Raw genomic sequence first — 21,572 nt, 5'->3', positions numbered from 1 at the left:
CAGAGTTAATCAATCTGCTAGCTTTATCTTGTTCCAAAGAACCGTAAAAAAATTCACCCTCATGCTTTCCATGGCCCTCGATTGCTGATCAGTCATGGTAGTTTATTTTCTCTGTTACTAGTTGTCATCTAAACCAATATCATTGAAGAGCATTAAATGCTCTTCCGTAGCTTTCTGATGAGTCATGCTTGATCTACCAGGAATCAAATTCAATTTTAGTGACCCCCTGACTCCCCCTAAATGCTTAAGCTAATCTCATCCAAATCTGTGGTCCGCCAATATTTTTTCCTAAATCGAGGCTGCTGATCGTATCGAAAGGCATAAGAGCAAAATCCCAGATTTATCTTTCAATCACATTTTCAAAAAAACATTCACTTGTAATATTACGTTGCAAAGAGTCTAGGTTTTGTTATTAATCTTAATTTTGAAAATTGTAACTCTTCTTTCGTAGTCTAAATAAAAATCTCATTGCCCCGATCGATACTGCAGGGCGTTTAGGTCCCCATATTACAGACAGCAAGCCTTGTGTTTCCTTCATTATTCCTCTCTGCAACTTGTCCTTTTCATGTCCATGAAAAATAAATCTGAAATTGGTTGGAATAGATGAAGAGGAATAGTAGTACTCAGATCAACCAGAAAGTGGGCCTGGAGTTTAAATTCAAATCTCATGATCATGTATTGTTCAGTTTTCTATTTCCAGACCAATCAACAGAAAAATTTTGTGCTGAGCTGGTTTTGCAGCAACTGAAGAAAATAACAGTACGTACTATCAAAATCTGATGCAAATTTTGTTCTTTTAATTCACTCCCCAGTGTTTCCTCCATGAAAAGTACTCCAAAGAGGCCAATATTTGCTACAAATATCAATTAAAGCTGAAGCATATCAGTTAAAATAGTTGTTGCAAAACCATGGGGTGCCATTATGCCTGTTGATCAGAAAGCTTTTATAAGTACACCCTGGCATGGCATCAATCTGTTCTAGCTAGCTAGCTAGCTAGCTAGCCTTACATATTTCAGGACTCTACATTGATCTCTCTCTCTCTTTCTCTCTCCCTTATTTTTATTACGAAGCAGGATAAGAATATTTTATCAGCAACCGATCATGCTTTCAAAGTAACATCGGCAAAGCAATCTCTCTACAAACGGATCTCTTGACTCACAAAACCGATCACATTTTATACGAAAACAATTCTTAAACATCAAAATAATACAAAGGAAACTCATGGTCTCTCTCTTTCTCTCTCTTGTTTTCTTAACAAGTACTATTTCTTTATCTCAAGGAAACAACTGTACATTACCACATGGGGCTTGAACTACACGGTTTAGTCATGTTGCATGGTCTTAATTATATACACACCACGTTTCTTTTTCTCCTCTTTATTTCGCTCCTTCTGCCAAGGAAAAAGAAATCTGACAAATGAATGTCATGTGACTGGTTTGGTGCATTGATGGAATTTGTCAAGAGTCAAGTAACACTAGCTCAATCCACAACATTATCTAGAAATCATTTAATATCATTTAATATTATGGAATTAATGTGCATATGTATCTCGTTAAACAAAATGCTTGTGCCTTAACATCCATTAAAGCTTCTCTATAACTAAATATTAAATTTTTTTGGTTCTTTTCCTTTTTCTGAACACTATACATATATATATATATATATACACAAATAAAATTATAATTATCATAAAAGGATATTCTTCAACATGTTTTACAAATTCATATAAAAAAACATATATAGCTGAAATATCCGACATGTATGAAATGTTTTTTTTCTCTGAATTCGAATAATTGAGTTATGCATAATATATGTATACTCATTGCACAACTCAATAATTGGATGGAAATTATTTTTTTCCTCCTTTCTATGAAAACACATTCTACAAATTTGTAAATGCGAAAAATAAATATGTCTGGACTCACTCAAAAAGGCCTAAAAGCCTAATTGGTCCGTATTATGTCATTCTTTTGCAATTATGTGACAAGATATCACCAACGTTTTGATATTGTTTGAACAATGAAAGTAAAAAACATATATTTCTAACACGTGTTACATTGTCTTTAACTCGTAATAATAATTTAATATTATTACTCATAATTCATGATTGGACGAACATTTGATTTTATAATAGTTATGTTTATCTTTTATTAAAAAAATAAACCGAAACACCCAATATAAAAATCTTGTCAAACCCAAACACAGAGGGCCTAAGATATTGGGCTATTGGTCATTGCATAGTAGGCATTGATCTTGACGTGGCACAGTGTAATTGGTGATTCATGTGTGAAGACCATATTCACAACCACACATGATTTTATTCTAAAGTATTCGGTGCCTCTTTTCTTGTGCAGCATAAGATTCTCCGGGGAAAAATCTGTCTTCCAGCCAAAAAGAAGGGACCCTTTACCCCACATTCCCACTGTTGTTCCCTTGTTCAATTTCAAAGTTTAATCGTCAACCCTTTCACATTTGACACTTGCCATGCTCTCTGCATTTTTTACAACCTGAGAAAGGAAAACCAAACCAATCCCTCAGAGACAAAAGTTAAACTTAGTAAGCAGAAGCAAGAGAGTGATGGGTTCCCAGAACTTTCTCCAAGTTGTTGCCAAGAACTTTGATGTTCTTGCTTTGTATGTCTCCTTTTCTTTTTGCAACCTTAGCTTTTGCTTTTAATATGTTGAGTTCTCTTTTCTAAGTGAGTTTCTTTTCTTTCTGGTTTACAGGCCTCTGGTCACTCTTGTTTACCCTCTGTAAGTAGGACAGTACGGATTACGTGAAGTTCTGTTAGATTGCGATTACAATACTGTTAGCTTCATTCTTGTATATCTAACACTTTGGAGATTCTGTGGTGTTGATAGATATGCTTCAATTAAGGCTATCGAGACGAGATCCAGCAACGATGATCAGCAATGGCTGACATATTGGGTCCTCTACTCTATGATTACACTCTTCGAACTTACATTTGCCAAAGTCCTTGAATGGTAAGCAAGCTTGCTCAGCTAGGTTCGACGCAGTTCTTAAATCAGTTTTAGTTAGATATGATTGCTTTTTGCTATGCCCAGTTTCTCAAATGGGTTATTTGATTTGCAGCTCCTCTGGCTACCACCTATGTATAAGCACTTGATTATAGCAGTAGATTCATTAATGTTGCTTGTCTAAGAACTCAAACACTGCTAAAAATGATTGATTTGTTCTTCGATAAGAAGAATCCAAACAAATATCCGAACATTTAACTCAATGATAAGAGTACGAATTTGGGACGGTGGTAGCACAGTAAATCGAGCAACATTTTCATGTTGTTCATCCTTGAATGATCCTGCAGGTTCCCTATCTGGCCTTATGCTAAGCTAATCGTGACATGCTGGTTGGTCTTACCTCACTTCAACGGAGCAGCATATGTTTATCGTCACTTCATTCGACCATTTTACATGAACCCTCAAAGTGCCAGTACAATCTGGTATGTCCCGCGCAAGAAAAACATCTTCAGCAAGCAAGACGACATCCTTGCTGCTGCTGAGAAGTACATCCAAGAGCACGGGACTGAAGAATTCGCAAGGCTTGTAACTAAGGTATGCCCTGCCTCATCCTGTATTTACGGCACCGTTCGGTTCATAAAATGAAATAATTATTCTGTAACAAAAAAATAAAATAATTATTATACAATTTACGTTCATCGTCTTATTATGTTGTGAATTGCAGGCTGAAAGGGAAGAAAGACACAAGCGCAGCAACAATTACATGATCTTTGATGATGATTATATATATTGAATATCCTTCTTTTAAAAAATTTCAGCTGATTATCTATGTAAAATGTCAATCATATTTGTGACATGGGCATGAAATATATAAGGATTCTTCTTCTGCTTAGTTTTTGTATTGTATGATATGCACAATACTCTTTTTTTTCAACTTATGAAAAAAATAAAATCGGAAATGTTACACAACAAAAATTATGTTAATCGTTATTGAGAAAACAAAAATTAATTTTTCGAAGAACAAAACTTTTGAAAAATAAAATCATATTGTACCGGTAAAGGATGTAAATGAAAATAAATAGTAATAGTAACATATTTGAGAAAATTAAATGTGGTTAATATTTCATAGTGTTTCCATAGTCTTCTGTTTCTATGAAAGATAAAATCATTTTATATTGATTAAAAAAAAGAAAGAAAGCATGCACTACTTTAATAATGCTTAAAACTAATTTGGGCTTTGGTTAAACCCAATTCTTTTGGGTAAAATTTTCTCTCAACACTAGGCCAAGTTTGGATTTGGGTTAAGCCCAATTTTATGGTAGGACTACCTTTTTTTAAGACAAAATAATTCTAAAGCCAATTGTTTCTTTTTCTTTATTGAGAAAAGAAAAAGTAAACTTTTTTCATCTTTTTCTTTTTCTCTTTTGACTTGAAGGCTCAACAATTATAATTTTTGTTAATGTCAATTTAATGAAACCAAAGCCTTTAGTTTTGTTACTCAATGTATAATTAAATGAATAAATTACATTTTAAGATGGTCCCAAAAAAAATAAAGATAACTTTCAAAAAGATTATATTATTAAAGGTTAACATATCAATCATCCAAAAGGAAAAGAACAAAAATTAACAAAATAATAATAATTTTAATTTATTATATATTAAAATTTAATTTTTTTTATAATATAGATACGCTGTACTTTTTAATATAAAAAGGAAAAATTATGAAAAATAAAATTCATAATAATATATAAAGAAAAAGGAAAGAGTGATGATCAGGGGCGTGAGGAGAGTAAATACCATGGTCCGTGACGCAGGGGATGATTGCCGTGGAAGGGCGTAGGCAATCCAAGAGGCGCCAAACGGCGGAACCGAACAACGAAACTAACAAAAGACAAGAAACAAACAATCCCTATCACGGAGATTTTCGGTTGCTGACGTGGCATGATCAACCCGGGGCTCCAAAACCGAAGCTTTCATCGACAAACAGACAGTTAAAAAAGCTTCCCCGTCGTCGGACACAGAGAGAGAGACAAAAAGGACAAAAGGAAAATCGAAACTTTTCCTTTTTTGGTATTTTTTGATTCAAATGACAAATTCCTAAATAAAAAGGAAAGCTTCAGAATCTGAGAATTTTATTCGGTTCCTCACCTTCAGAAGATCTGCGATATGTATATGTCCTTTCAACAGTTGTCGGGAGCTCAACGGCCTCGGAATTCGTCCCAGAAAAAAGTGGAAATTTTGGCGCTGTTTCTGGCATTGTAGGTGGAAATTACATCGGCATCGTCGAAAAAGATCGAAGCTTATCTTCGAAATGTGGAAGAAATGAGGAGTTTGTTGCTTTATTTTGAGCATAAATGCATGAAATTCTAGGGTTCGGAGTGAAATTTGAGCTGTTTTTGAGAGCTGGAGTTATCGAATTATGGGTTAGATAAAAAAAGAAAAGGAAGAAAGAAAGGGGGGAAATCGAAATCTTTTGTGTTTGTAAAAATTACAGAAATGGTGGCTCTGTGAAGTGTAAGGTGTTTCATGGAGCTAAGTTGGAAAGCAATAAGGGTGGATTGGTGGTCAAATGGCTTCACCTTGAATGGCTGATCCACAGAGAAGTGGTCTCGCCGAGAGGGATATCGACCAGGTTTCCTTTCTCAACTTTTAATCATATTTTTCTTATTAGCTTACTGTTGGATATTAATAAAGGTAACATTTTTTTTGTTTTTCAAGTGTTTGTATTTCATTTTGGATTCATCTTACAGGCCATTACAGCGCTTAAGAAAGGGGCGTACTTGCTCAAGTATGGACGTAGAGGGAAGCCCAAGTTCTGCCCTTTCCATCTCTCTAATGTACGTTTGCCTTTGCACATTTTTCCATTTTGAAGTTTGAAGGCTACTTGCTGTTTTCGTCCCATTTGCACTTGTCTATTGCTTCAATATATGAATGCTTCTCTTAGTCCTTTACTGACATTTTATATTTTTGGCATTGTTGATGAAAAAATTTGCTATAAAAACATTGACTCTAAAAACCTGGAATTGAGTTCTAATGATCAGTAAAAGGAGCACGATTTGTCATTCGAAAGTTCCTTCATTTTGCTGTTCTTTGTGATCTGATACTTGATGTTGTGTTCAGGATGAATCTAAACTGATATGGTACTCTGGAAAAGAAGAGAAGCATCTTAAGCTTAGTCAAGTTTCCAGGATCATTCCTGGACAGCGCACTGTGAGTTTGTAACTTTTTGTTTATTCTTTGATTCCCAAAACTTCAATAATGATAATGGTTTATTTTCCTTGCAGGCGATTTTTCAAAGATATCCTCGGCCTGAAAAGGAGTATCAATCATTTTCACTGATATGCAGTGACAGGTCCTTGGATTTGGTGAGTGCATGTTTAAGGATGCTATTGTAGCATACAGAGTTGTTAAATGTATCAATATCAGTAAAATTTACCAGAGCTACTTTGCTCTGTGAATATTTTGGTTTAATACCATACTTCACTATGGCCAGATATGTAAAGATAAGGATGAAGCTGAAGTTTGGTTCGTTGGTCTTAAGGGATTGATTTCTCGTGGTACCACTCGGAAGTGGAGAATCGAAGTAAAAAGTGACAGTGCATCATTGGATAGTCCTCAATTACGCAACCGAAAGACTTCTCCAATTTCACCATTTGTATGTTGCATTATCTTTTTCTGTTTTTAATTTTATGGAAGGCATGATGACCTTTAATTTCTTAATTTGTGTTTTAATCTTTTCTCATTATTAAAGGATCCAGGAGATGCTCAAGGAAATCAAGCATCTTATGAGGCACAAAATAGGTTGGGAAAGGCATTTGCTGACATAATAACACATACTGCTGTAACCAGGACTGCCAGTAAGCCAGATTTAGTTGATTTTGGCTTATCATCATCTGGGTCTGTAGAGAACTTAAATAGTCGAAGTTCTGGGGCTGATGCAATTAGAGTCAGTTTATCAAGTGCTGTAAGTTCATCAAGCCATGGTTCTTGTCATGAAGACTTTGATGCCTTGGGTGATGTTTTCATATGGGGACAAGGTGTTGGTGATGGAGTATTGGGTGGTGGTGTGCACAAAGTTGGCAATTCATTTAATTCAAAGATGGATGCACTTCTGCCAAAGGAATTGGAATCAACAGTGGTTCTAGATGTGCATAATATTGCTTGTGGAGGCAGGCATGCAATTTTAGTCACAAAGCAAGGAGAGATTTTTAGTTGGGGGGAGGAATCGGGGGGCAGGCTTGGGCATGGCGTGGAAGCAGATGTTCCCCTCCCTAAGGTCATAGATACTCTCAGTGGCATGAATTTTGAATCGGTAGCATGTGGGGAGTATCACTCTTGTGCTGTTACAGTCTCCGGTGATCTTTTTACATGGGGTGATGGAACACACAACTCAGGTCTGCTTGGGCATGGAAGTGAAGTCAGTCACTGGATCCCCAAAAAGGTAAGCAATATGGAGGGTATAAATGTCACATACGTATCCTGTGGACCTTGGCATACAGCTCTTGTGACATCTGGTGGCCTGTTGTTCACATTTGGAGATGGATCTTTTGGTGCCCTAGGCCACGGAGATCATACTAGCACAACTATTCCACGGGAAGTGGAGACGTTGAGTGGACTACGGACGACAAGGGTTGCCTGTGGTGTTTGGCACACTGCTGCAGTTGTTGAGGTTGTGACTGAATCATCTGATTCTGGATTTCCAGAGAGCTCTATTTCTGCAAAACTGTTTACTTGGGGGGATGGAGATAAAGGCCAACTTGGACATGGTGATAAAGAACCTAGACTTTTTCCCGAATGTGTAGCTGCTCTGGTTGATGACAATATCTGTCGGGTTGCCTGTGGACATAATCTCACAGTTGCTCTTACAACCTCAGGACGAGTCTATACAATGGGGAGTTCGGCATATGGTCAGTTGGGGAGTCCTACAGCTCATGGCAGGGTTCCAGCTCGGGTTGAAGGTAAAATAGCAGAGAGCTTTGTGGAAGAGATTGCCTGTGGATCGTATCATGTCGCTATTTTGACATCCCAAACAGAGGTTTATACTTGGGGAAAGGGCTCAAATGGGCAATTAGGTCATGGAGATACTGACGACAGAAATACACCAACTCTTGTTGATTTTCTGAAAGACAAGCAAGTGAAGAGTGTAGTTTGTGGTTCAAACTTTACTGCTATTATATGTCTTCATAAATGGGTATCCAGTGCTGATCATTCTATGTGCTCTGGTTGTCGGAATCCATTTGGATTCAGAAGAAAACGTCACAACTGTTACAATTGTGGATTGGTCTTCTGCAAAGCATGCACTAGTAAAAAGTCTCTGAAGGCTTCTTTGGCTCCAACTATGAACAAACCTTATCGAGTGTGTGATGATTGTTTCACTAAATTGAGAAAAGCTGCAGAATCTTGTTCTGCTGTATGGACTCCTAAAGCCAGAAATGGAATTTTGCCTCGTAAATCCAATGAGATGATAGATAGAGAGACTTTTGCTCCCAGGTTACATACACAACTCTCCAGACTTTCTTCTGCTGACTCAAGTAATCAGGCTGAAAGCCGGATTTTCAAGCGTGAGCTAAAGCTAGAATTACAAAATCGTTCCCTCTTCCAATCTCAGAATGGAAATTTTCATCTTGGAGGATTTTATTCACCAAAGGTATCAATTTCTCCGGTCGGAGATTCTAAGAAAATTTTACCAGCTTCAATACCTAGTTCCAGAAAGTCTTCTCGGGCAACATCTCCTGGCTCAGAAAAGTCAAGCCCACAACGATCTTCTGAAGTAACTGTTGATGATTCAAGGCAAATGAATGACAGTATCAACCAAGAGATCATAAATTTAAGAGCACAGGTAGCCTGTTGAAATCTTGTTTACCAATCACAACTTTGTTACTTATTTTGTTCAATGTGAGTCATTGGCGTTACGGAGCAATGAGCATGCATTGTTCTTTGCCTTGCTTTCAAAAGAAACGGAGAAATGATCTGTTCTATATAGAAGTTACTTTGGGATTTACTTCAACAGAAAAGAGGATGATGTTGATGGAAGAACTATATGAGTTTGGAATTCATTTTGTTAATTGTATGTATTTTATGGGCCCAATTGTAATCGGTCATATATTTTAGGATTTTGGAAGGTTTTTCAGGTTTTTTATACCAAGTGATTTTGTTTGTTGACCAAGTACTAGGGTTAGAGACTAGTCTATAGGACCCATGTTATTCCATTGAAGGCAGCCTATGATGATGATGTGAAATATTATTGAGACTTGTTTCTCTATTTCTCCCACTTTCTCTCTTGTTCGTCCCCTTTTCCCTCTAGTTTCTGTCTCCTTTCCCCTGTCCCCTCTCTTTTTTTCGGTAAAATGGTGACACATTACCATTGGCTTTTGATTAATTTATTTATTTAACTCTTTCACTTGTCTAAATTGATTAAAGGATGAGAAGATAAACCTGCTGGACAATTTTTGCAGGTAGAAGATCTTACTTTCAAATCCCAATGTCTTGAGGCGGAACTTGGAAAAACATCAAAGCAATTAAAGGAGGTCACTGCAATAGCAGAAAATGAAGCGGAAAAATGCAAATCAGCAAAGGAAGTTATTAGGTCTCTTACTGCTCAGGTTGGATTTCTCTGCTCAAGATTTTACTTTTCAGAATTAGGAAAATAGATGAACACAGTTTCAATTGTTTGAAGAGAGTAAAAGTATATGTATTTCAAATCCTAGGGCATTTAATGAGGTTATATACAAATTATAGAGATATACTAAAGACAGATGTGCTTGGGGTTGCAAACTGGATAGTATAATCTTGGTTTGCAAGATATGGGACTAAAAGTTTCAAAACTATAACGAAGAAATCTAGAGAAGAGTGGAAAGAGGGAAAGAAAATCCTATTAATTACACATGCATAATCATTTGTGAAATAGCCGCTAAAGATCATTGCTAAAGGCATTTTTTTCAAATACTATGAGCAATTAGTATTACTTTAAATGTTTAAAGAGGTGAAATCATCCGTTCAGCAGTGTGCTATAAATTCAAGGTTTTCCTTTTCAGCTGATGTTAATATTCTCAAGCTGAGCACTAAGATGATAGTGAATGTGAGAGTTTCATGAGTAACATTTAAATTTCCCTGGTCAAGAGAACTGGCAGTCTTGGTGAAATACTTGCAGTTTTCTTCTTTTCCTTCAGGGCTGGGGGGTTCTATTGATTCTTATGCAATCGCCTGCAACTTAACTTTACTATTCTCTGATATTTTTTATGCGAATTGATCTTGCAGTTGAAGGAGGTGGTTGATCTACTTCCTGCAGGGCAGAATGCCCACATCAATTCCAGTTTCACCTCAAACATTGAGCACTTGTTCTGCAATGAAAGCCATGCAACCAGCATGATGTCTACCGGAAGCGAAGTAAATGGCAATTCAGAAACCATTTCTCATGGAACTAAAGGAAAAACTGAAAAGTCAGAATCAGTGGTACAAGATGAACCAGGAGTGTACATAACCTTGTCACCCTTGCCCAATGGCAGCAATGAACTCAAGCGTGTTCGCTTTAGGTATGTATTTATATCCTCTCTTTGAATTCAAGATATGTAAGAAACCAACACAATTGAATTCCATTACTGAACCTTCTTGTATGACCATGATTCAATATGCTTTTCACATTTGCTGATTTTCTTCCACTGGATGTATACAATTCACTGCAAGAAAATTTTGAAGTCTGATTGTTCTGAAGGATTTTATGCTCTTTTACAGTCGAAAGCATTTCACAGAAGACCAAGCAGAAAAGTGGTGGGCTGAAAATGGGGCTAAAGTATGTGAACGGCATAACATCCTTAATGCATAACAGTATGAAGCTTGAACACCACTCTTTTCGCCTGAACATTGGGTTGGGGACCGGCATTGCCATTTTTACATGGCAGTCTTCCTTTCCACTGGAAACTGTAGAGTTCTTGTCCAATTTACACAAAAGGAGCTTTGATCAAGGATACTGGGTCAGAAATCGGAAGGTAGAATGAGAAAGAGATTAAGAATGTAGGAAAGAAAGTGGAAGGATACAAGAAATTACATTTGGAGGAATCCCTATTGACTTTTATTCTTTTTCTTTTTCTTGGATTTTGAGATTAGTTAACACATCATTTTCTTCTTTAGAGCATTTTGTTGCCTTTTCTTGTACACTTCTTGAAAGAAAATCAGGTATGGTCTTCATTTTTTCATTCACCAACTGCATCTTATAGGTTGTTCAATCTGAACTGTCCCACTATTTTGTAATTGTAATTAGTTAGAGTCTGTGAGCAAGCAGCCATCATCCGGCTAGCCTGTAGGCAAATGGGATTCATATCCTTTTGCCTGGAGTTCTATCAACTTATTCAATCTGTATATGCATTTTTAAAAAAAAAATTCTCGGAGGCCATGTAAACTCATTTTGGAATGCATGAACTTGGTATGGAGGACTACTAAACATGCTTTACAATGAACTTTAGCCCCCAAACTAAGAGGATAAATAGCCTTTCAAACTTTCGAAAGAAGCTGCATTTGTCAGGAACTCACTTGATCAAATATCCTTCTTCACTTTTTGACAAAAAATTTAGAAAAACAATAAATAAATGGAGAGTAACAAAAAGCTCAACATAGGCATCTTTACCATCAGATATGCAGTAATTGAGTAAACTAGTAACTAAATTAAAGCAGCAAACTAATACTGCCGGCCAATCTGCAGAATTAGTCTAGAAAAGACTTAAAGAAACATTCCAGGTTAAGCCAGGCTGATGGTGGGAGGTCTATGAGCAACTAGAGTTCAAACCCCTCACAGTCCATCTCGATTGTGCTATATCCAGCTTGCTTCATAATCTTATCCTCCTTTCCTGCTGGCCTGATCCCAGCCCTTTTAAACATATCTTTTTCCAGTACCTGCATCCTTGTCTGATCCGGCAATCTTCCGGCAATGGCGTAAGTACTAGAAAGAAGGATTGAATCCGTGGGATGTTGTTCATTATCGAATGCAACCAATATACTCTTCACACATTCCCCCAACTCAACATTTCCATAGACTCGGCAAGCTGAGAGCAGTGCACGCCATGCAGTAGCATCGCTTTTGATGGGCAGCCTTTTGATAAAATTATGTGCTTCCTCCAGCAATCCGGCACGACCAAAAAGATCAATTATACTTCCGTAGTGTTCAATCTTTGGCATAATACCATACTCTTGACCCATCCTCTCGAAACATTTCATCCCCTCCATGACCAGCCCTCCATGACTGCAAGCACTCAAAACTGCCAAAAATGAGACTTCATTAGGTCTACATCCTGCTTCCTCCATTCTGTAGAATACTCTGATGGCATCTAGTGCCCAACCATGAACCCCGTAACCTGCAATCATCGCTGTCCATGATTTCACATCTTTGCTCTCCATCCTCTCAAAAATATCAATGGCCTTGTCTAAAACCCCACATTTAGCATACATATCAACCAGAGCTGTCCCAATAACAGCATCCAACGGTAATCCTTCCTCTTCCACATAACTACCAATGCTCTCTCCTAGACTTGTAGCTCCAGAAGCAGCACAAGCCGAAAGCAATCCTACCAATGTAGCTGAATTAGGCTTTACTTGCTTAACTTTCATGAGCCGTAGTAAAGCTAAAGATTCTTCAAGCAGGCAATTCTCAGCATACTTACTAATCATACAATTCCACAATACAACATCCTTCACAACAACCTCATCAAAAACCCTACGCCCTGAAGAAACGTTTCCAGTTTTTGCATACATATCAATCAAAGCAGACACCAGATTTGAATCAAAACAAAATCCAACTTTCAAACAATGCCCGTGAAGTGACTGCCCCCCAAGTGAATCCCCTGCTTCACCAACAGCAGACAAAACAGTCAAAAATGTAGTAACACTCGCTGTCAAACAACTGCAACACATTTCTCTGAACAAAGCTAGAACAACATCAGGCTTAGAAACATGAAGGTAACCCCCCATCAAACTGTTCCAGGAAACGACATCGTTCACTTCAGGACTTTCATCAAACAACTTATGGGCATAAAAAATTCTTCTACAAGCACTATAAAAATGCAAAAGGGTGTTCTTAACATTGATGAAAAACACATGCCCAGATCTCAAAGCAAGGCCATGAATCGTTTGACCATTAAAGATTGCAAATTCACGGCTACAGGCTTTAAGAGTTGTAATGAAGGAGAATTGGTCTAGCAAAATCCCATCTTTAGCCCTCAAGTTATTGAAAACGCTAAAAGCTTGGTTTGGGTCATCGCTAATTGAGTAGCCTCTAAGGATAGAATTGTACATGAAAAGATTTGGGTTGTGAATTTGCTTGAAAATGGAAGCTGCATATTCTACGTCTAGCAGTGAAGAAGCAACAAGAAGCTTACTTAAAATGAAAGGATCATGGTCAAGGCCAGTTCTGATAACATAGCCATGGATTTGAGAGATTTCAGACGTTTGTTTGCATGATCTTAATACAGGAATGATAGTTTGATATTGTCCAGGATTGAGGGACTTGGGCCAAATTTTCAGGGTTTGAGTTAGGCGGGTAGCATTAGCTAATTTCATGAGCCAGCGTCAGGACTCTCTGGCGCACAAATTTTGAATTGTTAGAGGTTGTCGGCTTGTTTGCTTTTGATTCAAGATTCTTGTTTACGGTAGTCCGGGGTCAATAAAGGAGAGGAATAAGGTTACGTTTGGATGGGAGGAAAGACCCAAAGACTTGTTTCCAGTTGCAGAGTAGGACTGCTAGTCATTGGTAGGAAAAACAGAGTTTGTGTTGTAAAATACTTTTAACTTCCTTGTGTAGCTAAAATCATTGAATCAAAAGTATATTGTAGGAGCTCAGCTACAAAATCTCATGTCACAAGTTACATTCAGAACTTTGTGCTTGCAAGAGAGTTCACACATACCCCATCTTGCCTTTTGGAGCTCAGTTACAAAATCTCATGTTACACAAGAATGTGATTTTGTATTGAGAATGCTCGATGCAACAATCTGTTGCAACCAGCGGCGAAGAAGATGTTATGATCTTTGAATACAAAGGAGAATGTTTGGAGTTAGGCAGGAACCAAACTACCTCCCCTTCCAGGGTGTCAGACTGCTTCCAATTTGTATCTTATCCTCCTTAAATGGTTGTGTTGATGCATCTGACAAACTTGGCAGCCTTGAAACGCTGCCCTTGCCTTTCCTAGCGTTAGGGCCTATCTCCTCTATCATGTATCTCCACCCATCAATAGGTCTCCTCCGGCTAAATATGTGAGTCTTTATAAAACTAGCTATCTGTATAATTTCAAAAAATCAAAAGAAAGCATTGAGATTAGCGGCTAGAACATTGGGGTTATCAGACCAAAGCACTTGGTGACAAAAATGCTCATAAGAAACAACAAACACCTGGAATTTACAGTAAGCAATTCGGCGATCAAACTCTTGGAGGAGAATATCTTCTTCCCTCTGTGACATCTCCCACACATTTCCATCAGGTGCTTTTGATGTTGTTTCCCAACCGTCAGGCTTATTTTTGAACTCAGAAGAGCTTTGAATTTTCGAATTCTCCAAGTCAGCATTGGCAGAGTCAAAAATCCTGCCATTATACATATGTTTTAAATCCAACAAGTACAACTAAAAAACAGTGGACAACCTCCCAGGCTTGTAGAACAAACTTGGTGAAAAACAGTAAAACCTTAAAATAATGTATCTGAGATGATACAAAAATAAGCAACTTCTTTGACAGACATGCAAAGAACTTCAGAAGATCATATAGAGAATAAAAAAATATATCCCACCACAGGATAAGGTGGGATTTTGTCAATGGAATTACAACTTGTGCTAAAAGAATGGCAAAGCACAGTCCTATAAGTCAGTAGTATTAAGTGTCTGACACAGCAAGCAATCCCCCTGTTATTATTGTGTTTTACAAAGGAACCTTGGAGACAAACTCTAACTTGTTTTCATACATAGGAAAATCTAATATGAAGTAAACCATGTTTTATCTATTGAACTTTGGTCTTACAAGTTTTGACAAATCAAACAATTCTGAGTAGATTAAACCAGGAGAATATTTCGCGAACCAACATATATCCAACAATTCCTATAACAGATTACACTTTGTTAAGCAATCGAACCACAACAATTCAAGTGTACTTTGTCAACAAAAAGGTGAACACTATCATTCTCGTTTCAAGAATGTATCTTTAAGTTTAACTAATTCAGAAAACTACCAAGATAACCCATTAAGTCAACAAATCAATTATAAACATAGCAGGAAAAGGAATATGGTAAAAAAAGATGGACATACTCAGAGCAGCTATCAAGCAATTTATCAATGTCATCAGCTGAATCCCCCAACTTAGCTTCCTCCAACTTATCAATCTCCTTCATCCACAACCCAGCATGGATCCTCTGTTTCTTCAACCTATAATCTTTCTTCATATTCTCCAAACTATACAATCCACCACCCTCTCCTTTCCTTTCCTTTTCTGCTTCCTCTTTCTGCTTCTGTTTAGGCGACTTCCGTCTCTCATTCCAATTCTCATTCATGTCCTCCACAAACGCTTTGGTCTCTACATCAACGTCCGACGAAAGCACCATCTTTGTTGCTGACTCTTCATCATTAGACGGGAAGTTGACGTCGGCTTCCCAAGGAGCCTTGTTCTTGGGTGAAATGTCATCAGGGAGCCAAGCTGTTTCCCAGGCGTCGTTCCAAGAGTCGTCTTTGTCGTTTTGAGGGGGTTTAGTGGAGAAGGTCTTGAGAAGGGTAGTTGGATTAAACTGGGGTTTAGCCAATTTTGAGTGAATTGAATCGATCGTTGGCTTTGTGAGGAATTTGGCTATGCGATTAAAGGAATGCATGTTTTTGAGGTTTATAGATATTGGGGTTTTCAGCTTTTAGTAAATGATGGAGTAGCAAAAGCTACCTAGGATCATTCTTTTTCCTGTGAACCAGGGCGAAGAAAAACTCCATTGTTGGCTATAGCTTAAACCCTATTCAGGAGTTTCACAGGCCTTTAAGCTGGACCATACCAGGGCCTGGGAGCATAAACAGGGTTTCGTTTATAATAGTATTGGGCTTAGGCTTGAAATCTGTATTCATGGACTCTGAGAAGCACATAGCCCAAATTTTTATGCAGAAAGCCAGAACTTTCTTTCTGGGCCAATCAAATATGTATTCATGGACTCTGAGAAACAGATAAATATTCTATATTTGTGGTTGTTGTAATGTTGATAGCAATTTCCCAGTGTAGGAAATGGAATTCGTTTGCAGAGTTTGTGGTATAGCAAGGAATTTTATGGTGCCAACCAGCTGGTAAAACTTTAAACCAACAGTAAAGCTCCCCAATAATGATCATAGGTGTTGGTATGCACTTTGCTAAGATCCACTTTTGCTTTATCAGGAATCTCTTGAGAGATTGCAATTTAGACTTTGTAAGGAGGAATAATTTTAAGAGCATTCTTTTGACACAAATAGATCAGCCAAGTCCATATTTTTTCCTTGTAAGGAAAGGGATTCTGGCACTGTTTTTTATGCTGAAGTTCCAACATTTTGTGGCTTTGGGAAGACAAAATTATGTCAAGATGGTGGTTTAATCTCGAGATCATGAAGAGTGATAAGATTTTGGGTGGCAAAATTTCACATCAGCTGAACTGATTTTGCTCTGCTCAATCTGTTATCAGAGTGTTTTGTGGTGCAATGAATGGCATGAAATGAAACAATGAAAGAAAAGAAAAGAAGACAGCATCCACCATTTTACTTGAATGATCTCCCAAAGAGTAACATCGAATGATTTGAGTAGGAATCAATTGTTTGGAACCAAAGACAATTTTGCTAAGTGTAAAAGATCAGATCGCTTCCAAAGTTGAAGAAAAGGTGAAACTTTTAACCAAGTTTCCATTGGCTGAGCATTGGGGCTTAAATTTTAACACCCATGAAGGCTTCTTGGGAATCCATTGCAAAATTTCCAAACCAAAAGGACTGGTTTTCCTCCATGTAATCACCTGTAAGGGAGGTTTGCCATTAGGCTTTTGTTCACCACATACTTTCAATGGCTTAAATCTTCACGGGTTGCTGCTAGAATAAGATTTCTTTTCTTCCTCAAAAGAACTCGGGGCCCTCAGGAAAATCTTTGGCTTTTGCAAACTCTGATTTGATGAGACATGTGACCATAATTCTGCATTCTTGAGTGCCCTCCATGATTGATTCAGTGTTACAGTCATAAAATCCAAGGTACTGGTCAGTGTCAAACTCATAATCAAATTAATAATTGCCTGATTAAATCGAAAAAACTGATGATCTGGTTGGCCTAATTCAGGTTCAAACGTCAAGAAATATCAGAGGGGAGAAACAAAAAAATATTGTTCTCTTTCCCTCTGTAAACACAAACCATAGTTTGATAGAAAAGAAAGATCAGGTAGAGAGGGTCCAGACACACATGGAAACTTGCAACCAACTACCATTGGTGGGGTGTTTTTTGTATTCATCTGGGATATTTTTTATGCATGTGCAGATGTGTTTGCTGCAAGTTAAAACACCCAACAACAATTCGATGTTCTAGAAAGCAAAGCCAAGAGAGAAGAAAAACCAAAGGCAAATAACCATCAAAGCCAGGCTGTAGATCTCTTAAAAAACACAGCACTGTCGTACACGTACTTGGCTTCTTTTCTTCCTGTGGCTTTTTGAGGAGGGGGAGTCTGATTTGGACGCCCCAACCAACCAACCACTTTCCTTTCCAGTGTTTTTATCCGTTTATGGTTTGCTTTACACCAACTTGCCAATTGCCCCCCACAGTTCTTTTATCTGATGACTGCAGCATGCTGCAATCACCTGCTCAGCATCAGCTTTCACACCTACAACTATGGGTTTTGGCTTTGATTCCCCTCACCCTCACCCTCTCCCTACTCCCACCCCTTCCCCCAATTGGTAAATTCAAATACGTTTCAACTCTGTGATTAGTCTTTATTTGGGTTATCGAAACAAAAGCAGAATCGTTTGTGTGATCACAATAAGAAGAAAAAACAAAAGTAAAAAGAAGCACAAATTCAAACCAGTGTGGTTGGGAGTTGGGGAAAGAACAACCTTAATTTGACCGAAGTGATGGGCAAGGAAAACATAACGCACAAACGTGACAAATGGGGGGGATATCTTTCATTGTCTCTCCACCAATGAGTATTATTAGATGCCCAATTTGTGGTGCAACTTTGCCTTTCATTCTTAGGTCTATACTCTCTCCAAAAACAGATCTAAAGCTTTACATTATTAATAATTAAAAGATAATTGTATAAAATCATAATTAAATATCTCAAATTTTATACCTATAATAATAAAAAACATAAAAACAAAAACTGAACCATCACCCTCCCTCCGCCATTGGCATTATCCCATTAAAATTGACACCAACTCGAATTGCAACAATGCAAATGGGGGAATCTTAAAGATTAAATTTGTTACTTAAATTCGTTTCAAATTCGAATATATATTACTCGTATTTTATATAATCGAATCGAATTTTTGTAAATATCTAATTAAAAGATACCCATTATCGTCTTTATCAAAAATCCAAAAATTCAAGTGGCTTGCTTGCCTCCTCTTTGAAAAGTATAAAAAATAGTTTTCTAATTCTTTGTTCATAGTGCAGGAATGTGGACAACCTTGAATTGAAAACTTATCATATGCTTCACTCTTTGAATCTGCACTTCATTGTGGAAAATTCCAATCTTTATGAAATTTGGGAGATATCAACATCATTGGTGAATATCCACATTAGGGCTAAAAAAAGATTAAAATTTTTTATATGCAGATAAGTTTATCAAACTTGAATTACACAGAAAAGAAATCTTCCTCTTATCTTGATTCAAAAAAAAAATAAATAAATAAATTTTAACATTTAAAGTTAATTTATTAAGACAAATCGTTTTCGACTTTTTGAGTTAAATATAATTCGATATTCTTATACCTGAAATTACGGGTATTATTTAAAAAATCTGAATTATCTGATTATGATCCTATTGCTAGTCTTTGTAATTTCACAGTTTGATTTGAGAACCACAGAATGAAATCTTTTGACTTTAACTTGTTATCGACTGCTTGGAAAACGTCCGATCAAAAAACTTAAGCCACAAGGAAGGATCATGGCGGATACGGCACGGCCCTTCAAAGAAAGGCTTTGTCAAAGTCGAGAAAATTAAAAATAAAAAATAAAAAACAATAATAAGTTTTCAGATTTTACAAGTCAAATTTCAACATCATTTGCTTTATCAAATAGGTTGACGGCTTTGAATTTTAATTAGAGTTTTAATTCAAAGAAATTTGTTCTCCCCTTTGAATTGGACAGCAGCCGTATTAACACGCCACCTTTTCTTTGGAAAATTTTTCTTGACTTTGTCTCAAATATTTAATAATAATAATAAATAAATAAATAAATAAGAAAGAAAAGAAAGAAAAACTGACTCTTCTAAGCAATAATTCTTCTTTGTTAAAACGTGAAAATGAAAAATTCCATCAGGTGACACGTGTTAGTCTTTTTTAAGTATTTTGTCACAAATTAATTATCATCATAATATTTTAAAATATTTTTTAATTATTTTTCAAAATTTTAAATAAAATTTTCTTCTTTTATTATGTTTTTATTAAGTTTTTATGTGTTTATTTTTAATTAAATAATTATTTATTATTTTATTTCTCATATTGATATAGTTTTTTTACTATTCATATCAACAGAATATAAATATAAAAAATAAAAAATAATATTTTAAATAATAATAAATAATCTTTCGTTAATAGTACATGAAATTAAACATAATAAACTAATAAAAAATTATTAAAATATTTTTTCAATAAATCAGTAATTTTTCAAAATGTTATACCTTATTTATTCATCTGAAAATTTAACATTTTAGAAATATGTTAACTAACAAAAATTTTGAGATGATTCTATCAAAAATTAAAATATACCATTGAATTATTACTTGGCGAAAAGCAATATTGAATTTAAATTTCTCTCATAATACAATCATAAAACATTTTTAAAAAAATTAAAATTATATTTGAAGATTAAATCGAAAATAGGTACATATATTCTCAATTTAAAAAATCGAAATTGAAGTCTTTTTTTTTTGGAAAATTAAAAAGAAAAGTTGTGAAAATTTAGTTCTACTTTAAAGGAATATCTAAATTACATGTGGGCAAGGTTGCTTTGGCAAGAAATCTGTGTAGAAGCATATATCCAACTCATGCATTTCTGTGAAGGCCAAAGTTCTTCCAACTGACAATTTGCTTAATAAAATTCCTTTCACATTTCTTCCAGCATGGTACTGGTAGGGAACTCAAAGTACAGTTCAGGTGTTACTTGTCCCTTTTTTCTTTTCAACTGAAAAGCTAAATAAGCCTAATTATAAATTAAATTTTAATTTTGAAATATTCAAACCCATATTTTACCCAAACCTAAATAAAATCAATGCTTAACATTCAAATCCGATTATTAATATTTGAAAAAAAATCAGAAAAAATCAAAAATTTGATCTCGAAATAAAAAAAAAGCTTTAACATAACCCTAACCCTAACCCACTATTCAAACTTTATTTAAATTTATAATAAATAATAATTTAATTACCTTAACTTTATTCAAAATTTAATTATAAAACATCTTAATCTCGTTTAATTGAGTCAAAAGTATGTTTATCTTTAGAGAGAAGCCATCATCTATGTAGTATAATTCTCCCCCCTTTTTCTTACATTATAACTCTCCACATTATTAAAGCACAAAAAAATCATGTGACCTTTTGTTTTTGTGGCTAATCAAAGCCGGCGGGCATCTCATTCTTCATGATCTTAAGCATCATCAACCACCGCAGCCGTTGCCAACTAATCTCATCCGTCATGATATGATCAAACGGTTCATGCGTCTCTGCATTCCATGCCAAATATGTCCGTCAATCATCCATCATCATTATTTGATTTGGATCATCCAAGTGTGTGAGACATGGCGGACAACTCATAGTCCCCCGGCCCATCAGCATCTCACATCACAAAAGGTAGGGTCCAACTCACTGTCCAAAAAGCGACAGGGAGAGTTTTTTCCTCTGTCCCCGTGCGGTCCCACCTGGTCCCTAAAGTTGCCAAGTTGCACTCCATTTTTTTATTATTTTTTTATTATTTTTTTTCAATCTTCATGCAGAAGCCTCGGCGTTTCTTACTTCTTATCATCACCCCGTCACGCTTCACGCCAAGTCACGGACCAATAATTAAATTAGTTTCAATGTGGAAAAGAGTGACTGTGACAGCTATTCCAATCAAAGAGGAGTAAGATTATCTGGTGCCTATTAACTATTTACCAACGTCCTCGGAGCGTGTTGCCACGTCTTAGGTTGGCGAGTAAGAATACAATAAAAGTGAAATATCGATGGCGTATCCGATGAAAGCTTTTCCTTTCCCGTTCATGGCAAACCCCCTTTTTGACGTTTTCTACCGTTTAGAGTAAAAGATACCAATCGCAGTGAAAAGTTAAAATGGAAAAAGTAAAGTGAGTAATAATACCTAATACCGTACAATTTCCTTTTATTCTTTAAATTATTTCCCTTTTTTGGACTACTGAATCCTGAATATTGAGGAAATTTGGGGCAAAA

At 36.3% G+C, this 21,572-nt stretch overlaps 4 protein-coding genes across 4 annotated transcripts; 2 read left to right on the top strand and 2 right to left on the bottom strand.

Annotated features, from left to right (window-relative positions):
* Positions 1-2,390: 2,390 nt before the first annotated feature.
* Positions 2,391-3,870, top strand: HVA22C (HVA22 homolog C). Its single transcript, XM_021444092.2, has 5 exons — positions 2,391-2,633; positions 2,727-2,753; positions 2,862-2,984; positions 3,326-3,572; positions 3,703-3,870. The coding sequence occupies exons 1-5, from the start codon at positions 2,578-2,580 to the stop codon at positions 3,769-3,771; spliced, it is 522 nt and encodes a 173-aa protein (XP_021299767.1). The 5' UTR covers positions 2,391-2,577; the 3' UTR covers positions 3,772-3,870.
* A 908-nt stretch (positions 3,871-4,778) lies between these two features.
* On the top strand, positions 4,779-11,369 carry LOC110428277 (Regulator of chromosome condensation (RCC1) family with FYVE zinc finger domain-containing protein). The gene is made up of 9 exons (XM_021444066.2): positions 4,779-5,610; positions 5,729-5,815; positions 6,099-6,188; positions 6,263-6,343; positions 6,472-6,633; positions 6,730-8,817; positions 9,434-9,580; positions 10,236-10,510; positions 10,710-11,369. The coding sequence occupies exons 1-9, from the start codon at positions 5,563-5,565 to the stop codon at positions 10,798-10,800; spliced, it is 3,069 nt and encodes a 1,022-aa protein (XP_021299741.1). The 5' UTR covers positions 4,779-5,562; the 3' UTR covers positions 10,801-11,369.
* Positions 11,370-11,466: 97 nt separating this feature from the next.
* Positions 11,467-13,659, bottom strand: LOC110428364 (Pentatricopeptide repeat (PPR) superfamily protein). Its single transcript, XM_021444182.2, has one exon. It carries the CDS (start codon positions 13,521-13,523, stop codon positions 11,745-11,747), a length of 1,779 nt encoding a protein of 592 aa, XP_021299857.1. The 5' UTR covers positions 13,524-13,659; the 3' UTR covers positions 11,467-11,744.
* A 114-nt stretch (positions 13,660-13,773) lies between these two features.
* LOC110428365 (mucin-like protein) lies at positions 13,774-15,942 on the bottom strand. Its single transcript, XM_021444185.2, has 3 exons — positions 15,253-15,942; positions 14,349-14,538; positions 13,774-14,237 (listed from the first exon to the last, which is right to left on the bottom strand). The coding sequence occupies exons 1-3, from the start codon at positions 15,804-15,806 to the stop codon at positions 14,031-14,033; spliced, it is 951 nt and encodes a 316-aa protein (XP_021299860.1). The 5' UTR covers positions 15,807-15,942; the 3' UTR covers positions 13,774-14,030.
* Positions 15,943-21,572: the final 5,630 nt, after the last annotated feature.

The sequence above is a fragment of the Theobroma umbraticum genome, unplaced genomic scaffold, assembly GCF_002168275.2.
Source record: "Theobroma umbraticum cultivar Fairchild unplaced genomic scaffold, ASM216827v3 scaffold_31.0, whole genome shotgun sequence".
NCBI lineage: Eukaryota > Viridiplantae > Streptophyta > Magnoliopsida > Malvales > Malvaceae > Theobroma > Theobroma umbraticum.
This window is presented reverse-complemented; position numbering and strand designations above follow the sequence as displayed.